Source organism: Colias croceus, chromosome 7 (assembly GCF_905220415.1).
Source record: "Colias croceus chromosome 7, ilColCroc2.1".
NCBI classification, from domain to species: domain Eukaryota; kingdom Metazoa; phylum Arthropoda; class Insecta; order Lepidoptera; family Pieridae; genus Colias; species Colias croceus.
Window position 1 is genome coordinate 8,202,523 of NC_059543.1, and position 14,177 is coordinate 8,216,699.

General features: G+C 31.9%; 2 protein-coding genes across 2 annotated transcripts; one reads left to right on the top strand and one right to left on the bottom strand.

Annotated features, from left to right (window-relative positions):
- The first annotated feature begins 534 nt into the window (after positions 1 to 534).
- LOC123693124 (ras-related protein Rab-8A) lies at positions 535 to 5,012 on the top strand. The gene is made up of 5 exons (XM_045638087.1): positions 535 to 811; positions 1,660 to 1,859; positions 2,279 to 2,371; positions 2,812 to 2,925; positions 3,220 to 5,012. Exons 1-5 carry the CDS (start codon positions 688 to 690, stop codon positions 3,301 to 3,303), a joined length of 615 nt encoding a protein of 204 aa, XP_045494043.1. The 5' UTR covers positions 535 to 687; the 3' UTR covers positions 3,304 to 5,012.
- A 1,731-nt stretch (positions 5,013 to 6,743) lies between these two features.
- LOC123693123 lies at positions 6,744 to 10,612 on the bottom strand. Its single transcript, XM_045638086.1, has 5 exons — positions 10,356 to 10,612; positions 10,080 to 10,271; positions 8,934 to 9,072; positions 7,772 to 7,904; positions 6,744 to 7,208 (listed from the first exon to the last, which is right to left on the bottom strand). The coding sequence occupies exons 1-5, from the start codon at positions 10,491 to 10,493 to the stop codon at positions 7,049 to 7,051; spliced, it is 762 nt and encodes a 253-aa protein (XP_045494042.1). The 5' UTR covers positions 10,494 to 10,612; the 3' UTR covers positions 6,744 to 7,048.
- Positions 10,613 to 14,177: the final 3,565 nt, after the last annotated feature.

Genomic DNA, 14,177 nt, shown 5'->3' on the forward strand with positions numbered 1-14,177 from the left:
TATTTAAATATTACAATAATTCTACATGAATTCGCTTTATCTTAACAGTTCATAAATTTCAATAAAAGCTCGCTATTTAATGTCGCCCTTGAGCCACGCTGGGATATATGATGAAAAATAGAAAAAAGCACAAACAGAGGTAAACAAAGAGGTTGATAGTCGATCTACAGTTCCAGCAAGCCGCATTAATACAAACATAAGGCATTTACATACTACAGGGTTTAGCGAGATGAATCGCTAAGATATGCAAGGGATTTAAGTGAAATAAATGGAACTGTTAATGTAACTACAACACCCACAGCACCCGGAAGGGACTTTATGACTTGGATACCTAATCTGGCTGTGGAATTTCGTTTGAATTTGATGCTTAAATATTAGATTTTCCTACGTAAATATATATGAAATTCAATACAAAATGCGTCAACCTACGTAAAATATCTAAAGCCGTAATATGTTATTTATCTTTGAGCAAATCCGAGTTTATTATCAATCCCGTTCGCGTCAGCTGTGGATTTGTCTTTGATATGTGACCCTGCCTTGCAACAAGTTTCTCGTTAGACAGGGGTGTACCCACTACCCGCATCCTGCACATGCGCTCTTACCTTCATCGATTTTTCTCACTTTTGACAGTTCAGCCGATGTTTTGGGCTGCCACCCGCCTTCTCGGAACGAAGTAAACAAAAAAATATGGCTTTAGATTTTTCAGCTACTTATAAATTGCTAGTCTTAGGCGACTCGAATGTAGGAAAAACGTGTATTGTGCATAGATATTGTGACGAAAGATATTACGATATTTACATATCCACAATAGGTGAGTAAACTTTTACTTCTTATATTTTATTGGCCTTTGTGACTGTGGTGATGCTGTTTAGAACCTCTTTGTAATATGAAGAACTAAGGATATTATGAAGGCGGATATTGCAAGAACAATAAGCTATAGAACGAAGAACAATGCCATTTACGACTGTTTAATTTTGATTTATCGAGTATAAGTATTGATGTATTATTACTATATTACCTATATACAAGTAATTTACGGCAACACAAAATATTAAGTGGCTGCATTTCATTAATGAACTTCATCCAGTATTTTTAATGCCATATTTTGGAACTTATCTATAAAAAAGTACTAATAATAGGTACTTAATACTTATACTTCATTGAACAAAACGATGACAATTCAAACTTAATTTGAAACGTTCATAAATAAAAAGAAAAATTGTTAATATCTTATAGGTATTATTTTACCATTTTTTTAAATAAAGCACAAAAGTAAGAAAAAAAAAGTAGGTACTTAGTCAAGCTGTACATGTAGGTATACAGTACAGCTTGACTACAACTGTACGTACAGTACATGCTGGTACTAATTTCTAGTTAATCTTTCTAGTAATTAGATATTAAAGTATGCATGCCTATGTTATTATTATGTAAACCTTCCACACCGGTATTCCTCTTTATAATATCAAATTAAAGCGTTTGTGCAAAACTAATTTAATAAAAGGGACGTAAAACTTTATGAACGGGTCTAGACGTTTAATAATATTATAATAACGTTCATAATTAAAGCTATAAAAGTTGGTTTTATTGACAAAATTGTTTTAATAATTGAATTCTGGTGAAGTTGAATTAGTACTCATAAACTTGGTTATTTAATTACAGGGATAGACTTCAAACAAAAAATTATCAATTTAGACGGAGTGCCAATAAAACTTCAAATATGGGATACCGCAGGACAGGAGAGGTTCAGGACCCTCACAACTGCTTATTACAGAGGGGCAATGGGCATTATACTGATGTATGATATCACTAATTTGGAATCGTTTAACCATTTGTCGTATTGGTTAAGGAATATTCAAGAGGTATGTTGAATAATAGTTTTATGTTATCTTAAATAAAGTTGGAGAAACGATTGATACGTATGTTATTTAAAAATAGTAGATTATAAAAATATTTATGGACGTTATTAGAAATTCTTACTCCTGTGGCACGTAAAGTAGCAATTTTATTAGACAACATCGTCAACAGTTTTTGTCAGGCATATCATTTTTAAGAGAGGCGTGATTTAAATTTAAAATAAGCTTTTGATAAGTACTCAAAGAAATATTTTTACATAACCAGTTATTTTGTCACCAATCATTAATTTTTATCATATTCTTGTCCTCAAGGATGGAATGGAGGTGAAAGTTGACATTCTTAAAAATTCCTAACAAAATATACCTAATAGTGCATACCTATACATAATAGAGCATATTAATACACTTTATTAAACCATTTTCAGTATGCATCGCCAGACGTTATCAAAGTTCTAGTTGGAAATAAGTGTGACGTTCACGAAAATCACAGAGCTGTACCAAAGGAAAGAGGACAGAAGGTTAGTTAAAATTACAATAGTTCGTGGTAAATGTTCTAGCTAATATATACTTACAATTTTTAATTATTTAAAAAAAATTATTTGAAGATAACAATACAAATTTGTATTGAGTAATGTCTATCTAAATTTTAAAACGTAATAATTATGTAATTATGCCTTTAAAAATTATAAATATGTACGTACTCACATGAATAGTTATAGATTTAGTTAAGTTTTTATTGATGTTAACAACATGAATTAGAAATGAGTCTCTTATGAATTCACTGCAATGCATTAGTGTCCCATTTAACGATGTTTTCTATGAATCACAGTAAAAGCGTATAATTATGTCGATGAATCATGAACATTTTCATTCGCCTTTCGCATTGAAATAGCAATTTCGCATTTGAAAGCTTTTTAATACATGTTGCAATTAACATTCAATTTATTTGATTTTACAGATTGCTGACGATTTTGATATGCCGTTCTTTGAAGTATCTTGCAAGAATAATATAAATATTGAGGAAGCTTTCCTTACATTAGCGAGGAGAATAAGGGAATACAGAGATTCAAAGGTAATAGAGTAACCATTAATAAAAGAGTGTTTTCAAAATTATAATATCTTCTACCTGCACAAAAAATACTACTAAGAACTATTAATCAATTTAATCCATTGTTTACGTTATGTTTCCCTACCGCGACGCTACTGCTACGCTACGTATTAAATAACTTTTATATGATTTAAAAATAATATCGACGCTCAACGAAAATATTTAGTATGTTTCAGAAAAAAATAAATTGGAGCAGTACCTTAGTTCTTAATCCATATTGATATAGATAAGTAAATTCGATTCTTATTTCTTTTTCAGGCGGATGCTTTCGAACTGAAAGAAAGGGACAACGTCATTAAGCCATCTGAATCTGAGACAGACGTATCAAAGTGTAGCTGTTAGATTATGTTTCTATTAAATAATATAGCAAAATACTTACGGAATCGGTGAGAAATAAGACAGGGTTCGGTCAGGTACCTAATGAATGGTAGCCTTTAAAACTCGAATGAATAGTATAAAAACAGGTGAATGGCTACCATAAGCTAGTTGAAATTCAAGAGTAGATTGGATAAGGTTGGGAAAAGATATTTTAAGCCTGTTGTTAGCTATATATGCTTAGATACATTATCAGTATAATCGAATGTGGTCTAAACCGTTTTAGAAGATATGGTTTCATTGGGTGTGTCTGGTTGATTTCGAAGCAAGCAACTTCTACCGTTTTAGTTGAAGATAGTATTATGGTAGAGTACTCGTATTAAGGTAGAAATAGCTTGTTAAGGAATTATATCCACAATTATAGACTGTACGCACGCTTTATGCATATTATATTAAATGTGTTAAGCCGACTGTTTGTCAACTGCACTCTCGATGATACAAAAAGAGGAAATGGTGTGTAAAGATAAATAAAACGTGACGGCAAATAACTCTTCTCATAAAAACCTGTCATTGTTTAGTCAATTATGTTATCATCTATAAGGAAGGGGGGGTTTTACAATGAAGTATAAAAGCAATATTATTGCTAGCGTGGGAAAGTGATGGCGCTAGACAGTCTATAGCGCTATCATTTTTCAGACTGGTAATAAAACTGCTTTAAGACGTCTTGGTGCGGGGTCTGCAGATATCACCATGGGGTAGTAAATATTAGTGTTATACATTGCCTTTAGTTTTTAGACAATGATCATTATATTTTTATTTGCTTTTGTTTAAATCAGACTTTCGTCTACATATTATTATTTAATTTAAAAAATATATATTTATTAATGAATTGATAATTATGCGCCATGGTGATGTAGACCAGTGGTGTTTCGTTATGTGATTCGAAATATGTAATAGATACAAATAGAGTTTTTAACTAGTTTATTCACGCATCTTGTCGATAATAAGATTGTGCGTTTTGGGAACATCAGTGTTTTAAATTATAAATTTATAGCTCCTTTGGAGATATACAAAATAATTCGTTATGTTATGTTAATTTGGAGCTGAGAAAGGATGAATAAAACCAACCGTTAACTTATACCAGATCTATGCAATTTCTTAGACTTTAATCTAGAGAATAGAAACATGTATTAAATAAGCCTTATGTGGCTTCAGGCAATAAAATGTAATACTCAGCCTTCATTGCTCACGAACTATGATAGACAATGAAAAGCACCTTTACGAATTTAAATAATTTATTTAAAAAATTTCTAACGGTAGATCTATTGTATCGATATATGAATGCATGTTTAATCACTTCAATATTAATGTAATATTTAGTGAAACTTCATTGGATTGGATTGATTGACAAATAAAGATGCAATATCAGAAAAAAGTAATTGCGAATAAAAAATTGTAATTAAAGTTGCGATGAGAAAGAGTTTCAAGCACCGGTTATTTTGCTGGCTTTGAATGGATTAGATTTAACAATAGAAGTAGATTTCGAATAGAGGCCTGCAATACTTCCAGATTATCCACCCAAACTTTCATTTTTATATTTTTCAACAAGTATTGTACTTATTATAGTTAATAGTGAATTAAAATTTACAAAACAATCCAATGAATTGCCGTTGTACAATTTTAACACCAGCGCAAATGGGCAGTTCTATGTAAAATAAATTTTTATTACAATCATATATATTGACTTTCTTTTATAAATACATAATCTGATACCCTCTACCTTAGTAATTCATTACAATACACATCATATACACCACTATTTTTAAATCAGTACAAAAACTTTAAGGACATGTTAGCGAATACTTTATTATCGTGATCATGATGTTAGAATTACATAATATCGATAGATAGCAAAGATATAATCATATGTTTATTTAAAGAAAGTCTCACTAAAATCATAGACACATTGCAAAGTTCATTCACTTATTCATTGATAGTATTACCTAACCTTGGGCAATAAAATGAAACAAGAGATGTAGTTACTAACTTTATTTATTTTAATTTCCTAAATTCAAATCTCCCCTTCATACTTCATCCGGGCTTAGGACCGGAATAATTACTTTTTTACAATAAATTAAATAGGTACGTAGGTATGCAATTACAAAACAAACAATATCAAAATCGAATTTTGACGTATAAATTAAGAAGTTAGAATCAGCTGTTTTTTACAATACCTAATCTGTATTGAACGAAAAAACGATTTTGGCGTGTTTAAGAAGTTAGAACCAGCTGTTTTTTACAATACCTACTCTGTATTGAAAGAAAAAACGATTTTGGCGTGTTTAATAAATTAGAATCAGCTGTTTTTACAATACCTAATCTGTATTGAAAGAAAAAACGATTTTGGCGTGTGAAGTTAGAATCAGCTGGTATTTACAATTATCTTAACTAACCTTACAAGTATTTCAATAATAAAATTGTCCTTCAAAATGTCCACCACCGTTATCAATACACAGACGTGCACGTTTTATTAAATTGTTTTTTAACGAGAGAAGTAAGTAGATATGTTTTTTTGTCTTTTCACTTCATCCAATATGCGCTGTTTTAATTATTGTTCGACACTAACCGGCTCACTTTTGTTCACTTAATTTCACTCCACAAAAAGAGGTCCAAGGGTGTGAGATCAGGTGAGCGAGGAGGCCAAGCAGCAGGCCCGCCTCGACCGATCCACTGACATCCAAACTCCGCTGTGAGAAATTCATGAACCGCAGCGTTATTCGACATTCGTACTACGTCGAGGATCCTCTTAAAAATACGCTAGTACATTACACGTTAGCATTTTGTGACAACGCCTGCTGGTAAGCATTTACCACGACGGTTCGTACATTTGGCGATCGAGCGTTCGGGACTCGGGTACTATTATCTGTACATACGTACTGCTGCACTCGCATTTTCTCCACTCAAAAAGAACGCACGAAGCATAAGTACATAATCCCGTGATATGAATTGATATGATATTGTACCAGGAAAAACGTAAACAAACGCGACGAAAAAAAGCAAGTTTTCACTTCCGCTAACAATTAGGCACTGTTTGTCCGTTGTCGCAACGCGTTCGGCGTTGGGGTGCGAACTGCGAAGTGCGAACTGCGACGCGGGCGCAGGCCTCAGAGGGAAAGGGGGTGGCGGGGTGAAGGATGGCGAGCTTCGACGCGAGTTTGCCGGAATTTATCAATGGAGCTGTCCAGCGGACCTATTCGAAATCGTACGCTAGAAAATTACAACACAATACCTAGTGTGGGTCATTGACTAAGAATAGGTTTAACAATTTTTACATATTTATGTGGACAATTTTGGGACATTTCTGTTTGTTAGTGTTTTTAATTATTTCTTACACAAATATGATTGGTTAAAGGTACTTAACACCCTGTAAAATTTTATGTACTGATTAAAAAATAGTGGTGTATACATAAAATATTACTATCTACGTCACACTAAAAACTAGTCTAGAATATTTACCTTACAGTTTAAATTATAAATAAAATTGAAATATAATTTTATGGATCATGTCTATACTCAATACTGTACTACTATATAAACAATAATATATACAGAAATAAATATTTCCTGGCAGTGAAATAATAAATGAAATCTTTTCTACAAAATAGATCACTTATGTTTCTGGTCCGATTCTACAATAACAACAGATTCTTTCAAACAAGTCTGTCAAGAAAATATATAATTCATTTAAATAATATCATCATAATACTTAACTCTAAATATTCAATGTGAATTTTCTTTTTTTCGGTGCTATTTTTGATTCCTTTTTTACGACGTTTGGCTTAACATCGTCTGGAACAACTTGCATTTCCATTTTAACGACTTGTGAAGCTGGCTCTGTTTTAATAGTGATCTGTTCAATTTTTTCTTGTTTCCTGAAATAAAAACGGGTGGGTATAAATGAGAGTATTTATCTAGCTTTTTATTATATTAACTGTTGTTGTGAATGGGATACTACTACTAATACATGTAAGGTAGAGCTACTGCACTTATATTTTATTATTAGTTTTTGGCAACTTAATAGAATAGGTACCTCAAGGCATGTTGTTTAAAATGAAAACATGCACAGAAAGAGCTCAGCCAGGCCAGCCAAACTCAAGATAGAATAGCCAACCTAACAGGAAATATAGTGCAGTAAGCATGCATGGGATGATCATGCATGTTAGTAAGACTAATAGAAGACATAGTTACTATAAGGTTGATTGGTACTTTCATCATTAATATTACATACTAGCGGTCCGCCCCGGCTTCGCCCGTGGTACATTTTTACGTTTTCTCTACATTAGAACCATCCTCGTACTTCAAGGAATATAAAAAAAAGGATTATCGAAATCGGTTCAGCCGTTCACACGTGATGCCGTGACAACGCGAAACCGGTTTCATTTTTATATATATAAATTATATAGACTTCATGCAAGATTAAATCTAATGTACATACACAGTAACTTCAGAACTGCTTGCGGTTTCTTCCACTACATTATTTAAAACATCAGAAGATCCAAAATTTATGTCAAATGCAGTGTGGTTCTCCATGTGTGCTACATCATTAAATGGCTTTGTTTTTAGGTATCCTGAAAATAATAAATAATTCACTTATGAACTTAATATATATATATGTATTATTAAATATATTTTTTCAATCAATGCAAAAATTTACTGGAAGTTATTTGTACTGTTACATCAAATAACAAGTGATAACTGCGTTAAAAACAACCAACTTCAAACTTGCACTTGCAAAATTTACAAATACCTACAGACAAAAATGCTCATTCTGTGTTTGGCTGTGTTTTTTTTGGCAATAAATTTCTTTTCTTTCTTTCATAAAATAAAAACTACTGGGCCTATCCAAATAAAATTTTATGGGACCAATTCGACACCATCCCGCATCGAACAAAGAAAGGATCACGTAAATCGGTTCAGAAACCTCGGAGTAATCGGTGTACATACCTACATAAAAAAAAAATACCGGCCGAATTGATAACCTCCTCCTTTTTTTTAAAGTCAGTTAAAAAAAAAATTAACATATTTTCATAAGAATTATTAGAAAGGTTCATGAATTAAGTTCTAGAATCTACAACAGATAGAAGGAAAACATTGTATGAAACTGGCAAGTTGAAGAACCAAAAGTTTAACAACATGTGACATCTGCCGACCTGCACTTGTGTGTATCCTCAAACTCAAACTGAAACATTTATTTATTCAATTAGACTTCTTCAAGAAGCACTTTTGAAATGTCATATTTTAACATTTACCAAAGCAGTAATCCATGGAGAAGAACCAGCAAGAAACGCCATAGTTGCTCTTTTTAATAATGTCAGTAGTTATTACAATTTAATTACAAAATAAGACAAAATATGTAACTGTATATTAATTATCAGAATAAGTCAAAGAACTGTCCTGTGATTTTTATGCGACAACCCTCCATGGGTTTTTATCTTCCATATATTCCATAATGCTGTAATAGGTAGGCTCTCTGAACTAAATATGTTTTTTACATAATTTTTAAATTTAGCGTTTATTATGCCAGTACCTTCATAGGAATTAGGAGATCCATGTCCCAGCAGTGGAAACATAAATATATGATGATAACTCTAACTTACGTAAACAAATTTCACCAGCTTCCATTTTATATTCTTCAATCTCTTTATCTTTGCATTTTAACAAGTTCCGCAACTCGGTTTCACTGTTTCTTAAATCCTGAACTGTTCTGATTAACGGCTGAGTTACCAGGTTAAAAAACTGTAAATGAATGAAATTAAAATCAATAATTGTCCTGGCATAAAACTTTCTGGGAAAATTCTTTCGGGTCAATTCAATTTAGGGAAAAATTCATTCATTATGATAGTGATAGTGCAATCACAAGTTATTGACCTTTACATATGGAAAGAATGCTTAACAATCAACAAATCAAGCAGTAATAAAAATATCCTATTGTAGAAAAAGTTAAAAATAGTTTGGAAAATCCAAAAGTGCACGCCTCATAATCTCATCCTTTACAATAAAATTGATTATTTATAAAGAGTACGTGACTATAAATATAAAAAAGAAATAAAATAAAACATTTGGAAAAGTAAAGAAAGCGGTACCGTAATAATTGAGCTATTTTTCTTGTGGCCCCACCTAGATGTGAAACTGCGCAGTTTAAGGGACTGACTACCAACTTATTTTTTTAAACCTTGGCTTTTAGTATAAAGAATCGAGTTTATAATGGTGAATTTTGAGTACACTAAAAAAAAAAAAAAAGTCGATATCTTTTTTGTTTATTTAATAACAATTAAACCACATCGAATCAGACCCTGAAAAATGAAAGGGTTCTATTCCTGAGCATACTCAAGCGTAAGAGAAAAAAAAAGACTCGATTAGTAAAGTATTTCGGTCGCTATCTTGTTAACAAGAAAATCCTCCGCACATACAGACACACGGACGTCCAAGACAGAACTTTTTTAAACTGTTTTTTAACTAGTTTAAATAACAAAAATGACATCAAAAATATCATGAATGTTAAAAATAGTGTTTTTTCTTAATATGTGTGTGTATGTATTATCTTACAAGTGCAATGTATGATACATAAAGACATTTTAAGTTTGAAAAATCAGATGTTTTGCGTGAAGTGACAGTAGTACCCACCTCAATGCTTCGCTTATGAGGCGTGCAATACAAACATACTAAGTAATATATTTTCTCTAAACAGATGAATACACTTTTTAATTTTCATTGTTTATCTGATATATTTAAGACAAACTTACTTTATCATGTGATCCCAGTTTGAGCTTCAATACGATTTTTACTGGATAGCCGAAGTTTCTTGCTAATGCCAGTTTCATTTGATCTCCCTCAAATGTAACATCTACAGATTTTAAATATTCAGGTTGAGATAACATTTGAATGCCATTTCTAAATAATTCATCAGATTCTATTTCTAAAGCAAAATTATTGTCCTGAAAAAGGCACAGACATGATAATTATTTAATTATATTTTTTTGTAAACCGGCTAATTTAAAGAAAACAAAAAAAAATCTCACTTTTAAACAAGAAATAAATCCCTCTTTATCAAATTGCACAGTCCATATTTTAACATAATTTGTTATTGTTATATCAATATCGTTTTGTTGTGTAAATAGTAAATAATAGGGCATGGAGTTGTGTAAACGTTTCCACATAATTTATCCTAATTTGTAGAATTAAGGGAATATAACTGTAGTTTTAAATTTTAATATGTTATATTTTATTGTATATTTAACTTTTAATTTAAAACATTCCCCAGACCCCACATCAATAAAAAAATCATCACAGAAAATCATTATCAAGTAAACAACAAACAAATTTTCAAAGTCAATGTCGTCTGTCACTGTCATTTGTCATTGTCAGCACTGCACTATATAGTGTCAAATGTCAACGAAGACAGTTTTTTTTAAATAATTAATTCATAACCATGGATACAAGTCTTTCAGCAGCGAAGACAGTCATTCTCAGTGTGGTCATCATTTTAATATTTAACAGATAATAATATTGTAATGTGTCAAGTTCTAGATAATATTTTAATCTGTGATTTTAATGCACAATATTAAAAAGATGGCTTGCATCCATGTTTTTAATATTGAGACATAGTCTATGGAATATACTGCAATGAAGAGATGAGTCTTGGTTTTCCTTTGTTTGTCAGTCTGATGAGATATTGGATATGCGTCTTTGTGTTTCTAGTTGTAGGTGCGTCCATGAGGTACCTATGTGTCGGCCTCACTAAAAATGACGTAGAAGAGTTAGGTACTTAATTTGTCACAATTGCAATAAAATGTAACAAGTAACAAATTGAATTACTAAACCTATGTTGATTTTGAATATTATGCAATCTTTGAGACTAATAACTATTCTTAATTAATAGTAAGAATGTTAGTTTTGTACTTATATTTTTATATAGCAGTAGATACCTCAAAACGAGTATTTAATTAATAAAAAGCGAATGTTATCTTAAGGAGTTGTTCTGAAAACATTTGGTTAATTATTTTCACTAAATTGTTTAGAAGATGATTATGAATAATCTAGTTATTGTTAAGAGTCCTAATACAAAATTGCGCTGGACGAAAGCTAGTCTTTTTACGTTTGAACGCGATCATCGTGTAGTCGAGTAGCAAAGGCTGAAAGCGCTCAAAGTGGAAACATTATAGGACCTTATTATCTCGTTATCGTCTACTCCACCAATTCTAATCTAGTATCGTGGGCTTCCCGACTACTACGCGCGGGAAAAACCTACTTTAGTAATTTTGTGTCTGACGGAGCAGCGCAACACATCCTACTCCCTAAAGCGCGGAGCGCGGTCTGCCGTAACGTAACAGCGTATGCGCTCCCGTACCTATATAATCAAAAATTCTAGAGAAATTTAAATTATTCCATTTCTTTCATAAATCATAGAATATCTATTTTTTTGATTGCAAATTTTTAAGAATAAATCTATCATTTAATGTGTATTTTTTATATTTTTTTACTCTGTCGTATGTTTTAGAAATTCGACGCCAAATACACACAAAATTTCATCAAAGTAAGGCTATTTTAACTTCGATTTTCTTTGAATTTTTGAATAAAAGTACTTAAATTGCCTCGAACACATTTTAGGATGTCTCAGTATCTTTACTGTCGTATATTTTATAAGAAAACTTCTTCTTTTAAATTCCGTGTAAACTACAAAGACACGAAAGTCCCGCATGCAAAAAATTGAAACACGCCTCTATCAGGTTATTGGCTATTAAACAAACTGGACAATGAATATCAATAAATTGTCTCGAACATTTTTTAGATATTGAATGAAGATATTATAACACATTGTTACTAATTTAGTTTTGTTAAACGAGCGCCTAAAAAATTACAGAAACAAGTCAAAATCACTCTAAAATCGATATGGACTCTTAATTAATGTGTCTAAACAATACATAACTAATGGATAATATGCTTTATTTGCTTCATTTCCCCTCTCTAAAAAGGTATGGGCAAGCGTCCCGCACCTTATGAGCAAGTGTCCCGCCGGTTGGGGAGACTTGAGTCAAAACTCATTTTTCATTACAACTTAGTTTACTATCTTCTGGTTGCAATTTTTATTTTCAGAATAGTATAAAATCTTAGCCAGGTAATAAGGCTTCCATACGATATAGTTCTGTGGTGTAGATCTTAAAGTCTCAAGGTCACTGATCAGGTTTTATAGAGTTTTTAGTAAAAAGCGGTTCAAGTCTCCCGGACTCCCCCTACATAACATAACTGTTGATATTGTGCATTTTCCTGTATGTTACGTCATGTAAAGGCAATGAATTAATGATACGACCGGATAACTCCCGCAAATTTATGTACTTACTTGAATTGACCCAACTTACTTGAATGTCATAATTTTCTATCTGTGAAAATGGGCAGATCTAACTATCATTATGATATTATGATATGAGTCATTATGATTTGACTATAAAATATAATAGATACCTATATTATGACTATGACTATGTATAAATAAATACATAGTCAAAGAAAATGAGTCTCAATGGTGAAATACAAACTAGAACCAAATGCAATCGCTAACTGTTCCATGAATTTCGTCATAAAATACCTTAACTTGTGCTCACTGACTTAATGAAAAAAATGTTTTCTTTTGATATAGGTTAATTGGAGTAGGTAATTTAGCTACAAAGTACGTAATAAATCGAGTGAATAACTTCCTCGACTTAATAATTTAATTTTTGTATAGGAAATTGGGCCTTTAATTTTAAATGGCAGCTACCGACATATTTTGTGCGTACTAAGGCTCTCGTTGACGCACTAATTTATTGATTGTAATTAAAAATATAATAATGATTAAATAACAATTTTTTCATTCTTTAAAAAAATCTTATTACTGAGCATTTAAATGCTGTATCTAAAAGTAATAGTGATAATGATTCAGTAATAAAATATATAAACGATACGTCATTTTCAATTTTTTAATAAAGCTATTCAGGAAAAGCAAGTATTGGTTAAATTTGATATTTATTTATTTATTTATTTATTTAGCCTTTTTGACTGGGTGAGAATGGTTTTTCTACTATTTTTTTGGCTATAATGTTTTCATCACTAAAGTATATCTCTCAACTCAGTGTGCCTTCTGGCAAAGGCCTCCTCCAGTAATTTCCATTGCTTCCGGTCTTTGGCGACTCTCCTCCATTTGGGTCCTGCGGTAAGTTTAAGCTCATCTTCCCAGCGCATATGTTGTCGTCCTCGACTTCTCTTGCCATCCCTTGGATACCAGTTGGTGACAATTTGGCTCCATTTTTCTTGTCTAGATCTCAACATATGGCCGGTCCATCTCCATTTTTGGAGGTCTATTCTTTCCAGGATATCGGTAAGTTTTGTTTTCGCTCTTAATTGCAGGTTACTTATTCGATCTTGCCTTTTGGTTCTTGTCAAGCTCCGTTCCATGCTTCTCTGGCACTTTGCTAATTTATCTCGATGGTATTTCGTAAGGGACCATGTTTCGCAGCCGTAGGTGATGCATGGAAGGATACAGGTGTTGAAGACTTTCCGTTTTATTGCCATGCTGTGATCTTTTGATTTTACAATTTCTTTTAGAGACCAAAATCTTTTCCATCCATTGGCAATCCTCTTATTTAGTTCTCTGGTTGTTTGGTCTCTAGTGGAGATTATCTGACCCAAGTAGCAATAATCATCGACATATTCTATTTGTTGATCTTCGATTATGATGGGATCCATTACTGAGTTGGTCATCAGTTTCGTTTTTGTAATGTTCATCTTTAAACCCACTTTCGAGCTCTCTTTATTTAGAGATTTGATCATCTTCCCTAGTGTCTTTGGATTTTCTTCCAGTAGAACAA